This window comes from Chroicocephalus ridibundus, chromosome 7 (genome assembly GCF_963924245.1).
Source record: "Chroicocephalus ridibundus chromosome 7, bChrRid1.1, whole genome shotgun sequence".
NCBI lineage: Eukaryota > Metazoa > Chordata > Aves > Charadriiformes > Laridae > Chroicocephalus > Chroicocephalus ridibundus.
The window spans coordinates 21,075,501-21,091,014 of record NC_086290.1 but is presented as its reverse complement, the minus strand read 5'-3'; the positions used below and the strand labels follow the sequence as shown (position 1 = coordinate 21,091,014).

The following is a 15,514-nucleotide window of genomic DNA, read 5'->3' as shown; positions in this document are numbered from 1 at the left end:
TCTGAAATCTGCAGGCTACTGATTCTTCTGTTGTCTGCATTTGCATATTTAGGTAAAGGCCAAAGAGGAAGACAAGGAGCAGAATATTTGTATAAAAACAAAAAAGAACCCCAAAACTAAACAATGTGTGTGCCTAAACCGATCATAAGATAAATAAAGATGTTTAAGGAGATTGTTTGTATTGCACACTAGATACTCCTAAATCTGGGCCTTAAAAAAACTGGTTTGAGATCCACAAGTGTTATCATTTACTAATTAATTTCCAGTAGTTATAACTTTAACAACAAAAAGTACATGCCTGTGCATGCACACACCCTCCTCCCCCTCCCCTTGATAGTTAAATAACATCAATAATACAGACGTTTACCTGACATTTTATGCCTGCAAGACTGCACGTGCAAGTTTCTGGATCACAGAACACACGGCAGTCACAGCCACAATCCTCCCTGGACAGGCGGATGGCCCGCAGCTCGTGTTTTTCTTCCACATCAATCTTCTTCACTCCAGAAGCTCGCAGCAACGCCCTTCGCTTTTTTGTCGGCAGGGGTTGTAGAAAGAAGTACTCATCTACTTCAGTGTTGTCTAGATCAATATCATCATCGGAAATATCATCCAGTGTCAGGGTATTAGCTTCTTCAGATTCCACTGTACCATTCTTTGTCATCTGTTGCACAGAATAATTAACAAAGTCCTTAAACTATACTCACACACATATATATGTCTCATAGCTATAAACATGCGTAATGCAATATGAATGTGGAAAGCCATATGTAAAAATGCTGCATGGCTGCCAGCAAGTTCCAGAATATGATTACAGATGGGGTGAAAAGGCAGTTCTTTCACATTTAACATAGGAATTAAATACACATTTTTAGTTTCATGTTTGTCATGAAGCTAATTTTTTTGTAAGTTTCTAATTTCTTATCTGTTCTTTATGTTCTTTATCATTTGTCATTGTTTGCCAGATGTCATCTCTTTCTAAAATTCTAGTCTTTTCTACATTGTTTCATAGGATAAATTTTGAGCCCTTAATTGATTCTAGTTCCTGTCTCTGGGCTCTTTGAAATTCTTCAATATCCCTTTTGAGACAGTAATTGCACTACCAACACTGTTTCAGGTTACGATGCAGCACAGATTTGTAAAATAGTCTATTTTATGTACTATTTGCTATCCTGTTCTTCTGTAGCCTGACAAGTTTTTTGATGTTTGTACAGCTGAGGTCACAAAGAAGTATTTCCACTTAATTGTTTGGGCAGATGTTTATATTTACTTCTTGAGTTGACAATTTTAAGCCTGGAAGTCACTTAATTTTGCCCCTTTCTACCTACATTACTTCACGCTTATTTGCAATATATTTCATAGCGCGGATGCACATAGCTGATCTGAAGTTCCTTCCAGTCCTCTTTGGTCCTGAAAATAATCCATTTAGCTTTAAATTGTCATCCATTTCAGTACTTCACTAACCAGTGCAGATTATTCTTAGGTAGTTAATGAACGAATAAATTTAGGAGAAAAAAAAAGTTGTTAACCTCTTATGGAAGATCTTGAGAGAAGTTTTTAGAGGATTTGTGCTCCTTTCCTAGGGATATGAATTTTTGAGCCTCTATAGATACAAGTATCCTGGCACTATATTATTACTTATGTATAGTCTAGCTCTCAAACCTTTCAAAAATTGTTTCAAAATTAAATGGCCATGAGCATCAAGCACAAACATCCAGTGCCACTTTCATAAGAGAGCACGGTTCTGTAGCATACTCCTGTAACTCATCTCATATAGAAAGGGGTTTATATATTCAAGGAGAAAAGAAAAAAAAAAAAAGCAAACCAAAAAACCCTGCACTGAAGGAAGGTTAATGTTCCCATCCGTGGTAGAGCTCGCTGGTTATATCTGCCAAATGACACAACTACAGAGTTTATAAAAGCTCTTCTACAGAGAAAATTGCTTGAGAATCAAAAGAATATCAAACGTTAAAAAAACAAGTTTCAAGCAAGTGCAGTTATATGATTTATTTTCTCATCTAATAAATCCTTTTTCTTATACTATTGTTCTATGAAATAATTTTGCTTAAAATGGAAAAACAAACAAATAAACAGAGTCCCAGTATTCACCCTGCTCTATGTAATGTTCTCAATTGACGAGGCTGCTGATTTACACTAGCCCAGCATCTGGTGTCATACTGTTGTGACTAACACACGGTGCAACTACGTGATAACTACATACTGGTGAAGTCTCAAGTCTCGTCTGCGTTAACAGTATCATCGTGGGCATCACCATGACCTCAGGAAAATGGTCCCCAGTGAATGAGATTTGAATGTTTCTTACCTGAAGAAAAATAGCCATCCAAACTCTTCCTTAGTTTTCCCTTATTTAGTTGCAGAATATTTCAGGTTGGCCTGTTATTCCAAATAAATTTTTGGACACCAGTTTTCAATAAATACTGAAGTCACTAACTACTGTTGCTTGTTTCTTATGCATTTCAATGTTTAGGCATTTAACAATTGCCCTTTAAAGGTAACTCCCCATTTTACTGCTACTAAATCTTGTCGTCTTCTTCCAGGTATGCTTCTCATGTGTAAGAAAGCAGTCATGAATCTTACCCATTCCACTATTTCTGCTTTTATTATACTCCCAACTGTTTTGTTTTCCCATTTATATAAACAGTTTGTCCTTTCTACAGTCTTTTGAATTGTAACTGTCATTTATGGCATTATTGAATTACTCGATGGTGAAACTCCTACTGACTGCTTACTCTTGTTTGTAATTGCTGTTTTGTGTTCATAACAACTGTGTAAGACAATCACAGAAAAAAAACCCTAATCTTTCCTGACTTGTAAAGTCAGGTTAAAAGCAATGCTCTTCCCTTTGAAGGAGAAGAGTCTCTGTCACGGCTGGTAGTCCTCACATACACTGTACACGTACACATTACACTGCACAAAGAAAAATTCTCCTGAGGTCAGTCATCATCCCTTCTTAGCAATTCAGCACTGTATTTAGTTCATGCAGAGGTGTTCTGCCACTTCCACAACTCCGCTTTAGGGGCATTATTGTTTCCTTCAATTTCAATGTATTCTCAATCTTTCTCCGTAACTGCAGCCTTCCTTTTATTTCATGTTTCAGTTTACTTGCCATGTCTGTTATCCCTGTAACATTCAAATCCCTTCATGTGCATACACTTCTAGCTCTTTCTTCATCTTAAATGCAGGCATTTTCAAAATGTGGCTCAAAATTCCTTCAGATTATTTTGTTGCTTTATTTTCTACTATTCGTTTCACTTCACAGCGGCTAGGAAAAGAGGGGGCAATGGCTCCCTAACCAGTTCAGCCTGGCCCTGGGGCAACAGAGAGACTTTTTATACCACGTATTTCAACGTATTAGTTCAGTAAGGTAAGAAAGACAACATTAGAAGGCATTCTTTTTCTGTAAAATCTACAGTGAGAGACAGGTGAATCCACAGAGTAATTAAATGCATCTTGACTTAGCTGTCTGAAACTAGTGGGAGGGAATACTCCACTGTACGTGCAACTCAGCCTGAGTGTCAAATCCAAAATGGCATCCTTGATTTTTTTATATATTTTTCATTTTTTTGTTAGCTAGGTACAACTAAGTGCAGTGTATTTATGCTTTTTTTTTTTTTTTTTTTATAATAGGAGAATGACCTACCTAAAAATTCTGACTTCTATAGTTTTAAATACACAAGGCTCAAACCACTCCTTAAGCAGATCCCTGTTATTAACTGCCTATCAGAATTTAAGTTTGAAACTGGGGAAGCAGAAGAATTCTAATCCCTGCTTCTATAATTATTTTAGTATTTTATTCAATTACTATTTAATAAAAATTAAGTTTCAGGGCTCTTACCCATGAGGTGAATGCTGTAACTTCTCAGCTTACAAAGACACCTACAGAACCATACCAAATCTGTCATGTATTTCTCCTCCTCCTCCCGCAAATCTCAACTGCTTTGCTGAACAGCGGTTGGGCACTAAGGAACGGACTCCAGTCACCTGCTGAACACTGTGCGCATCCAGCAGCTGGGAAGTCAAATGCCTGGGCAGCAAGTGGGATTAGACGGCCGTCTGCCATTTCAAAGCACCTTAGGACTCCTTTGCTGGATGATTTCCTCGCTGTTTCCTCTGATTTTTTTTTGTCAATTTTGTCACACAAAGAACAAATGAATTAATGAAATGAAAGATTCCAACATTGCTCAAACAGTTAATTGGGTAGCTACAAAGAGAGGAAGAACCATCAAATTACAAGAACCATCAAATGCACTTTCCAATACAGAACTTCAGGGGAACATTAGGTTCTCTTGATTGTCATAATATTGCTCATCTGAATTAAACTTGATATGTGTATGGGTAAAATTTCTCTCATATAGCTAAAGGTTAATGTCATAACAACAGGAAAAGGCAAGGGCCAATGAATACATGAAGCCTTTGGGTGAAATTCACTTCAACTCTGTAAAATGTAAAAAATTCAGGTTGGAAGCTTTTGCCTGAGCTAGCTGGAAATTATTCCTTACAATTTCACAAAGGAAACGAACTGTGTCCACAGACCTGGGAGCCTTAACATCACTAGGGTCATGCTAATCATTTTAATTGATCTTAATTTGAGGAGACATTATGAGTAAGCAACGAGGACTCTTTCAGCTAATTTATGGTGCTTACTCATAATGTTTTCTCAAATGACAACGTATTAAAGCAAAGCCTACCTTGTACCTTTCGTCTTGACACGATGGCTTTTATGTCCAGATTGCCATTAGAATTTTCACACTCTGCTGCTAACAAGTGTTCACGTAACTGTCAGCAGTTTTTACACCAAAGTGCTGGTGCTAAATGGCTAAAGTGACTTGAAGATTTTTAAAGTCTTTATCTGCTTTTAATTAAGAGAAGTTTCTTGTTTGGCTCTTCACTTTTAGCAAGTAAAATAATAAACGGTGCCTAATATTATGAAGACTCAATTCCAATATATTCCTGTACTTTTTTGAACAAATTCTACAGGATAGAATGCTTCCCACCTACAGACTTGCATATTTTTATCCAATGCAAAAAATTTAAAAAACAGTGAAACCAATTAAAAGCCACACTGAAAATGTTCCTTTCGTTTGTATAATTTTTCAAACCGAGAAACCTTTTTTGAGCGAAGTTTGTCCTACTTCATTTTCTCATTTTCTTCATTTTTCTGTGCAGATGTACAGCAATTTTGATGCAAATCCTGATTAGTACATTTTCATTAAAATCATAATTGCTGACATATTCACCTTAGAACTCTACAGCGTTTCCTTTTTGTGTTCATTTAGAAACCATGTGAGTGACCAAGCAGCTTTTCCATCTCTGTAATGGGAAACCAGCAAGGACCAGTTGTCTTAAGCAAATAACTCATGCTCAATGCTTTACCATGACTCTTCACTAATTCAGTGAGTCCTGGATTTGCTTTTGTGAGAGAAAGTGCTTTTATTTTATTTTTTTTACTCCCAGTGTATAATCAGGAATGCAACTAAGCTTGAGTTTAATGAATTAGTTCAAAAAGGAAGTTTTCTGTTCCCTAGGTTTTTACACATGCTCTAGAGTGAAGAGAAATATTTTACTCTAGTAAAAGATTTAACACTAGTAAGATGTTACCATTTTCAAGCCACTCTCAGGATTCTGAAGACCTAACCACAATTTCTTAATATTTGAATTGAAACTTTGGAGTCAGCTTACCAGTTTCAGAACATGCTAGTAAACTATTCCCGTACCAACTGCTGAGGATCAATGAAGAAAGAACCCCACCTCTACTGAATTAAGTGTAGGGGAAAGGACTTTTCTATTTAGTAAAAGGAAACAATTAAAATTAGGACAGAGGAAAGAATGCAAATCAGTCACAGTAAAGATTATCGTCCGCTCAAACAAGTGACTGGGGAGATGGAAGAACACGTTGTATTGGAAGGGGAGCAGAAAGTAGAGTCTATGTCCCAAAAAAAGAGGGGGCTGGAGTGAAGTATGTTAATGAAGAAAGGAGATCCACCCCAGAGAAGAGGAGAATTATGAAAGCACAAAGAGCCAAGCTCTAGTCCATAGAGATGAAGGGTAAAAGGCCTCATCCAACCTTTGGAGCTAAACAGGGTCTGTGATTTTTCTTGATTTACTTTCTAGCTATAAAAAAGACAAGGAAAAGTGAAATATTTGCATGCCTTGCTATTCTTTACTCACTCCACTGGGGATTCCTCTCTCTGAGCTGATTCCTGGAAGTCAGCCAAGGGATCTACACAGAGTCATTGGTTACACTGACACAGCTCGATTCACACTTGATGCTCTGAAGATCCTGTGATGCGAGACGTTTAGAGGTGTTTTTAGACTTACCACTAGATAGTGGTAAGTCAGTAATGCTCTTGCCTTTGGTTTCCAGCCTGTCCAAATATCTGTCTTTAGTATGCCTGTGTCCTGAGTGGTTTTATGTTTGTTCGTTTTCCTTATGACAGTTTAATGTCATAGTTTTATGAACTACTTAGGAATCTATTTAGCAATTAAAATAAAAAACAATTAGGAGACTGAAAAAAATAATTACAACAGTAAGGGCCATATATACTTCAGGAGTTCAGACATCGAACTCATGAACATAGTTCATTCTATAGGAAAAATGCTGAAAGGTATTTCTTTAACTTAGAGGGTGCCAGTTTGCTCTGGACAATTGGAGTAGTATCTGGAATAGAGATACAATATCACGAGAGAAGGGGCTATGGAGCACAGCAGTTCAGTTACAATGCTAGATATTGTTCACTTCTAATTACAGGGTTCATCTGAAAAAGAGCCCAAAATACATATACCGCAAGCCATTACACAGGAACTCTTTCATCCATTACAAAAACATAATAAAACCAGAAGATTTGCCACCGGTTTCAAAAAGGCAGAAGGGACACTTCCAAGAACACAATCCCCTTCTCTATTCTCCTCTACTCAAATACACAGTTTCTTCCCTCTCCTGTGCTGTATTTGAAAAGACAGCTTCAAAACTGTAGCCAAGATTTGTTCTGACTAGCTCAACTGATAGAGCTGGTTAATTTGTCTGACATACTTCTTCTTTAACACAGACATCCTTTGGTGAAATATTAAAGACACACAATCATATAAATGGGCACACTGAAGAAAGAAAACACTTTTAGTATTACTGTTTCTTACGTTTTGCCAAATCTGCTCAAGTTGGCCAAGAAAATAAGTTGTTTCACTTTCTGTACTTAGGATGTTACCATTCCCTTGTCTGACAGGGCACTGTGCAAGGGCTCAGAAGACTCATTATCCTCCTGGTGCTTCCAGATTTCTAGTGGACACCCCGTTCAAGGCTAACTTCCACCACCCTCTGCCTTTGCTTTTCTCTCTGTACAAAACAGGCAGTAAACAACAACCTCCCTGTAGAGCACTTGAAGGTATACATCAGTAAGAGCTACAACAGCACGTGGTGATATTGAAAAAAAAACGTCTTCAGTAAAACAAAAATATTTTAAAAAGAAAAATGCTATTGTTTTGATTGAAAATGGAATTGATAGAAGAAAATGGGTTTGTTTAACACACATGCATTGCGCCCATATAGCTCCGACACTGCTCATTTAAATAAAAGAGGCGAGGATCAAAGTCCTGAACAATTTTTACCTTTAATTTTAGAGAATTGAGTTTTTCCTCCCTTAGATGCTCTCTTAACATCTCTCGGTGAAGCCTCTCCTGTTCCATCGCAAACTCTCCGAGCGTGTATTGGCGCACGCTGTTGTGGCGAGTAGACATTCCCAGTGTGCTTCCCCCTTGGCTGGGAACACTGGTGAAGCCTTGCCTTCTCGTGAAGTAATACACAGTAACACAGTTAAAATGGACATTTTTTGTTCTCTTCCGCTTCTCCCTCTTCAGGATTGAGGAAGCTAGAACAGATGCAGATTACAGTATGAATGACAACAGGCAGTCATACAGCAAATTTGCCACTTTTGTGGTTCATTTACCTTAACAATCCCTGAATATGCACACACTAAAGTTCCAAGGTGCGCAGCCTAAATGAGAAGATAACATTAGAAATATTTACCATATATGCAAACCTAGAAGCCATTACAAACTGCTACAATCATGAACACTATTGTCTACTTTAGAACAGAAATTCTTGGCCAGGATAGATGTGTTTTCCCACAGCGTTATAAAAATGTTTTATCCTTTTACCAAGGAAGCAAATAAATCCCAGCAAAAGGAACTTCTTTCACAGCGTCACCTCAAAGACAGTGATCCACTGACTTGCTCCTCTTCAAAACCCTGAGAACAGAACAACGCTGTGTATGACAGCAGTGAGAAGAACAGCAGACCCAGTCTCTCACAGGTCTATATACACTGTTACTACCTTGTCAGCAAGGCTTAGCTGTAGGGATCTGTAACCACATCTCTAAAGCATTGGATCACATTGGCAGAAAAGATTCCTACCTCTTACAATCTAAAATGTGATAAATTCGTGTTAGAAAAAATACAAAGGCAGTATGTTTAGTGTTTCAGACTGTCTCAGAAATTCATGCCGTCATCATCCCAGAATAATATAGGAATAATGCTGATTAACAGTCAGATCCACTTCCTTTTTCTTTACCTCCATCCTTCTTTCTGCTGCCATCCACTGAATACATGTATGTGTGTGTGTGTGTACACATATATTCTAACGTGTAGAATTTTGACAAAAAATTAAATCTAGCCTTCTCTAATTCTTTTCCGATTCCCCTCACACTTTTGATCAGTTTTTCTTATACGGTATCACATGAAAAGGGTTTTTTCTAAAACAAATGCCAAAGTTCAACTGTTAAATATTGCTCTTTTTTCTACATACTTTCTGCTCCTGCCAATGATACTGATCTATTGTTTCTCACTGGTAACAGCAGTGAGCTTTTAGAGGTAAAAAAAAAAAAAAGAGACACAAACATTACAGAAAGATAAGAGACACTCCTTGATTTTTAAGATGAGCAGCCTGATTCATTTGATTTATTGCAAAACGGCAATAGGATGTTGAGAACGTAGACAATAAGTCACTGCTTTGCAGTTTACAGGCAACAATGGGGCAGGGGTGAATGAGAGACCTAACTGCCAGAATTCAGGCAATAAAATGATTTAAAAGGTGCCTGACCACTCCTGAAAGACTTGGAACCATTCCATAAAAGCAGTAAGAGCAACACGATGTACACCGCTAATCTAAAATTGCACCGTCTCTAGAGATTGGCCTTCAGCCTTGGTTTCGTAACAGGTCTGGTTTGCTGTCATGGCTAAAAGAAAGTTCATTTTCTAATATTATTATGTCGTGAAACGTTAATCACCACAAATGCAAATACCCCAAACTTTTACGTAAAGTAATTCAGTCCAAAAACCAGTATAATTTACCTACTGTATGAAAACCAAGTATATTAGAAAATACTAGTCCTGTAACCAAATTACAAACACTGTACCCTACTGATATAACCATAAAACTATTTGGGGCTTAGTAAAACATTGAAATAGTATTATTTTTCCTAAATACTGATAAGCAGCTAAAAGCATGGTTTATTATATAAATAATATGCACTTCTTCAGATACGCTGCAGGTATGTTAGATTAGAAACACAGAACAGATAAACAAGCTCAGGTCCTATATTCACTTACATGCTTTCAGTGAAGGGTGTTCCAAAAAATGTCTAGGATGTACACAGAGGAATCAAATTCTGTTACATTAAGCATGTTTAAACTTACACCCAAGTTTAAGCAAACCTCATGTCAACAGAGCCTATCAAAGATATTTATAGGAACCTTTTAGTGGGGGAAGAGGCTTATTTTATTAGAAGAGACTAGTTGATAGCAGTGTGTCAATTGTGCATGAGATTAAATATTGTTTTAACGTACTGTTCTTTTTCATATATGCCACAGTTTCAAAACAAAACTATCTTTAATAAAACCAAATTTTTAGACTTTGGAAGAGGGGGTAATTTTGATATCGTGACATTCTCTTTCACTTTATCATGAAAGCCAATACTCTGAGTCAGAACCTTCACCGCCTATGTGCTTTTACACACAGGAAAGTGCATATTAAAAAATCCTGCTTCTGCTGAAGGAGGTCTCTAAACCATTCTAGGATATATCCTATTTCTGATATAACAGTATTGATGTTATTTGGATCTCAACTGGATCTTGCCTCTATTTCAGAAAAAATATTGCCAGCTACTGAAGGGCAAGCAGCTTTCTTTTACCCAGTGCCGTGGTTTGGGCTGGGCTGGACAATCAGAGTGACAGAAGTGCTTCCAGTCTGTCGGTCTCTTTATGGAAGAGATACTGCTTCCATACTACATTCCGTACTGCTTTCTATACATGAAAAAATCAACCCTAAGTTTTATTCACATGCTACACACCAATATTAATAGTTACATGAAGCTAGGCGGAAGACTCTGAGATCTAATTACTTCCATCTGAAAAAAAAGAATGTAATCTATAATAAAAACTAGATTACATGAATGAGCTTTTCCACTATGTGGATTTTTGGGGAGGGGTGGGGGTGCCCATGTGTGTGCTGTCAGAATTTAGAATATGAATTTCAGACATTGCCATATGTTTATGCCTATAAGTTTGGTCAGCAGTCTCTCTCAGTAAGACTGCAGTTGTTACGAGCTGTCCTAAAGAACCCATTAATGCATTTCTTCAACTTTTTTATAGTTCTTATCACTTTTAGTAATAAAATTATCAAAGCCACACCAACAAGGTTGTTTGTGTTCTTTAATATATCACTGACAAAAACTGTGTTAAAATAAAATCAAGCTGAACTTCAAGAAAACGCTGGCACGCTGGAACTGCAACACCACCAGCACGATAAATCCAGCACTGTACAACTGGATGGAAGAAAGCGCAAATGCATTTGTTGTAAATGTCACTAAAGTTCATGGTTTTATTTGTTAACATTATAGTTCTGAGTCAGACAAATTCTATGATAACCTGGGTAAGTAAACAAGCATGAAAACATTCAGAGCCCTCAAATTACAGGTGATTATTTCTTTTCTGAAACACACCCTGTCTTTTGGGTTTGCCTCTGTCTCACCCAAGAGCTCATTGAAGGGAAGAGCGAAGGCTCTGGGAATGCCTCCATAGTCACTTCTTCACTGCCGCTGCTAGGAAGTAGTCAGAATATATTCATATTTAGGAGAATGTTGTTTACAAGAACAGATCAGGCAGGAACTGCAAAAGCTTACAGGATCTTATTTGATTACCCAAAAGCATAGGTTAGAGATGTCAGTGAGGGGACTGGAGAACTGCGACCACCTCAGTAACCAAGGACACCAAAGGAAGCAGAGTTGGCACCGCAAAGGCGTTACGTTCTTGCTCTACTGCACTTCCTAAAATCTCTGAGCACAGGGCTGCCTTAATGTGACCTCAAAAAAAAAAAAAATTATTAGATATTGAATGGAAATGTTGAACATTTTCCAACGTCAAGGACAAAGTGTCCTATAACTCATTCAGTCCTTTTGCTTCAAGACAACCAGAACTCAGATTCTCAGATCATCTTATCAAGAGTCAGGGGCATATGTTATTTTGCAAGCACTGTACCTTAAATAGTACGTTCAAATCAGTTTTAATTACTGCTAAGGACACTGCTTAACTCAAGACAGAGCAGAAGGATATACAAAATACATCTTTTCTTACATATCGGAAAGCATGAACATATGCCCAGACAAAATTTACTGACATTAATCAACTAGTAAGCTCCTTTCAGCATGAGGGACACAGACTGTCGAAGGTTTGCATGCCTCTTTGGAGTCAGTTTCAAAAGTTTTGCAGGGAAGCAAAAGTTCATAATCTAAACAATTATCCATAGAGAGTGTAAACACCACACTTTTGCAGAAGAGCTCTAGCAACAGCTTCCGTGTCTGGTCACTCTCAAAAAAGCATTTACATGCTGCCATCTGCCTGTGTAACAAGTGATATCAGTGGGCGCCACAGTCATCTGTCCGGTGCAAAAAGGGTGATACTGACTCCAGGCAGAGTCTCTGTGCAGAGATGGGGGCTTTTAGCAGCTGCTGGACACACGCTGTCAACAGGAGCTAGAAGGCGGTTTTTGAAAACGAACACCACCATCTCGGGTCCAGCAGTTCATGGCGCGTGAGGATGCCAGAGGAACAGGAATATTCATCATCACCCAAAACTGTCCTATGGATCACACACGATCTTTAACACGTTTATATACTACCAGTCTGATATATTCCATGGAGGAAAAAAATACTCCAATCTCATGTATTTAAACAATTAATACAATTTTTAGTTCTGTGTTTAAAGATTTTATGGAATTAAGTATTTTTGACAGATACATAACTACTGTAATGCATAAAATGTATCAATTATCAGAGGGAAGGATGATACTCTTAAGAACGTAATTACTGCTACAGAACTCTCTCTCAGGAAAGGTCACTAAATCTGAACAAGGTCTTTAGCCATAGATATCCTCAAACAGGACTGTCGCAATTCCTCCTCTGAAATAATATCAACTGCTGAAATTTTGATTTTTTGGCATTTGAGCAGAGCAGAGCCCAAGTTAATAACCTGCTTGCAGCTGGCCTGCCTCCTCACGGACTCAACTGGGGCCCCGCAGGCGTATCAGCTCCTCGCCACGCGACAGCAGCCGCAGCAGATGCAGGGCTGCGTCCGGACGCAGCACAGCCCCATCCGTGCAGCACTCCACCCCAGCTAACAGCCACGTCTCCACCACAGACCATTTACAGCAAAGCTGGCAGTTGACTGCTAACACAATTCCTAAAGGTGAGGCCAACCGAATTAAAGGAAAACTTTTAATAGCAAACAATTGTTTAACCCAAGCACGGCTAACACATCCTGGAAACACACCCCGCTCTTTGTGCTCGCCCTTTTGCTCTCTTTGTTCACCACGTTCCTGCACACACGCGCCGTAGGATGTGTCTGTTCATCTTTTTCTCAGTTATTAACCTCTCTCCCTCGTAACACTCCTCTTTATCCACAGCAGTTATAATTTATGTCATGACTGCGTACGATATTTCTGCCATTTCTCTTTATGCACAATTCCTGGCTTATGCACTTCTTTGTCTATTGAACATACAAGGCATCTCTAAGGTTTCCAAATTTAAAAACACTTGTATGGCGAGCCAGAGACCTGCAGAATGGCGCCATGCCTTAACGCTAGTTTTTTTATTATAGCCCTTCAGTTTTCAATATTTCAGTAAGGTCCTTTTTCAGTCATTGACTGTAGTACAGAATAGAGATAATTGTTCAGCAGTCATTCAAGAAATTGAGATCTCAGTGATTTATTCATAAGGTTACACACCGACGTGAAACAAGCTTTGTCTAATTCAAGACAACCTTTTTTCTACACATGACCACCTCCCCACCCCACCACCCCTCCAAATTACACAGATTAAGGCTTGACTCAGTAAAACTGTTTTACCCAACCCGTGGTTTACCAGACGCAGGGAGACCAACTGCCAAAAGATTAAAAATAGAATAAACACACAAACACCATTATGGTTGTTCCCATAGGTGGTAAATTATACACATAGTTGAGGACCATCTCCTACAATGGGACACTAAGTCATAACTTCTATTATCATCATTTTTATTAAAATGATTGCAATTGAAAATGGTAACAAAACAAAAAGCACAATTTTTATCGCCCAGTGCCTGATGGTAGTGGCATACAAGATGGTTTAATATAAAGACTTAGTGTTCCTCAGATTTTTTTTAAGCTTATATGTACTTCATCAAGTGCATTTAATGGATTTTTCCAGACACAGTGCATCCCGTATGTCTGCATAGAACAAACAGGAGGCCCCACTAGTTTTTCAAAGATACTCTAAAAATAAAACGTTGAAGTCAAAACTGAAGGAAGTATCAATGTAAAAAAAAATACAGCTATCATGAAAATAACAATAGCCTTAAAAAATAAATCCGTTCTGTAAAATAGCTTCCATGTCTGCTATTCTTTCTCACTTAGGCTGCTGTGTCACATAAGTCTCCATCACAGTGACGATTAATGGGAGAAGGGCAAATACGAATAGTGGTTTGACAATAAAACTTGCCTGTCAGATTCATCCTGGCTAATGTATGTTGCATTGGTCCCTGCTGGAATTCTGTCACCAAACAAACACAGTAAGTGAGAAAATACTTTCTGGGTTTGGAAAAAGACTGCTCCATGAAGAAAGTAAGAAAACCGAGAGCCGTTCAAGGAGAGGCTAAAGAATAAAGAAGGGCCTTTGTTCATCACCAGTTAATAAAGGAATGAAGCAATTTACATGGCAGAAAAGTTTAAACATATATCTAGAGGAAGGTGTGAATAGACGAGGGTGAAGAAAGCTGTAGCAATATACAGATTTGTAACAAATCAGTGTCAATATTTTCATAATTTATTGTAATGTAACTAGAACACTATGGTTAGAGAGTGTCTCCTTAGTGTTGTATTTATATGGAAGAAACTACCAAGTCCTGCTGCTAGGCTAGTTTCAAATAATGGTTGCCATCACCTTATTCCTACCAACAGGCTCATATTTATGAGATTTTTCACACTTACCTTCTGTATTGCAAATAAAATTTATTTTTCATTTTATGTATTATTGGGAGACTGATGAATTTTTTTACTAGCTCATTTTCCACAGGTTATTCAAAGGCATGTATCAGCAGCTCTCTAACTTCCGAAATTGTGTGCCCTCCTTTCCTTTCCCTACACCGCACTGAGGTATCTTCAGAGCACAGAGTGGGACGCCAGAAGCAGAGGGGATTCCCACTGGCCTCTGCAGGCGGGGGGGGCTGTTTATCTGCCAGCCTTCCCACCCACGGGGACCAACCGAGCGAGGGGGTCCCCAGCCCAGAGAGGCGTAGGGGGAAGACACTGTCGGGTGCCACCTGCACCCAACATCCCCAGCCGCTGCCTCCTCCCACAGCTGGTATAAACTTCTGAAGCTGCTTCTGGTGTCCCTTCCTTCTCCACCTCCAGCTGTATTTTCCGCTCTCTCCCCTAAGAATAACCATTACTTATCTATTTGTGAATTTGTGAAAAACGAAAGACGCAACCCCCTCCAACTCTTTCCACATTTGAAAAATTCAGGTTTTATCGTATTCATTCATAGTGTATTTCTTATGTCTTGCTAACAGATGTCATCATGGGCCCATCCAACTCCCAAATCCCAAGAAAAGTAATTTTCCAAAGGGGAAAATTAATATTTGCTCTAGCAGCCCAGTGTATCCTTATGAGAATCATCCGAGTCTCATCTGTATATGAATAAATTATAACTGATTAAATAGGCAAGCAACAGTAATAATGTGCTGGCAGGCTGAAACAAAGTTTTCCTGAATTGCTCTCACATACGGATAATGCGCTGTACAGCTGCAATTCTGTTCACCTTTGAACATCCTCACTTTGCTCTCTGGGCAGTGGAGCTACTGCCGTGTGAAACCTGTGAGAGACGAAGAATTTCCTTCTGCGCATTCAGCAGCCAAAACAGAATCCAACCCCCATCACGTGGGAAGAGATCCCACTGTGGCTGTATCTGTGTAT

General features: G+C 38.6%; 1 protein-coding gene across 4 annotated transcripts in view; it reads right to left on the bottom strand.

Moving 5' to 3' along the window:
• Nucleotides 1–15,514, bottom strand: part of CSRNP3 (cysteine and serine rich nuclear protein 3) — a 114,267-nt gene that overhangs the window by 11,184 nt on the left and 87,569 nt on the right. For all 4 annotated transcript variants that reach the window (XM_063341720.1, XM_063341719.1, XM_063341722.1 and 1 more), the window contains 2 exons: nt 7,624–7,883; nt 368–664 (listed from right to left, as the gene is read on the bottom strand). In XM_063341720.1, the coding sequence (XP_063197790.1) occupies nt 368–664; nt 7,624–7,883 (557 nt within the window). The remainder of the gene's footprint in view (nt 1–367; nt 665–7,623; nt 7,884–15,514) is intronic.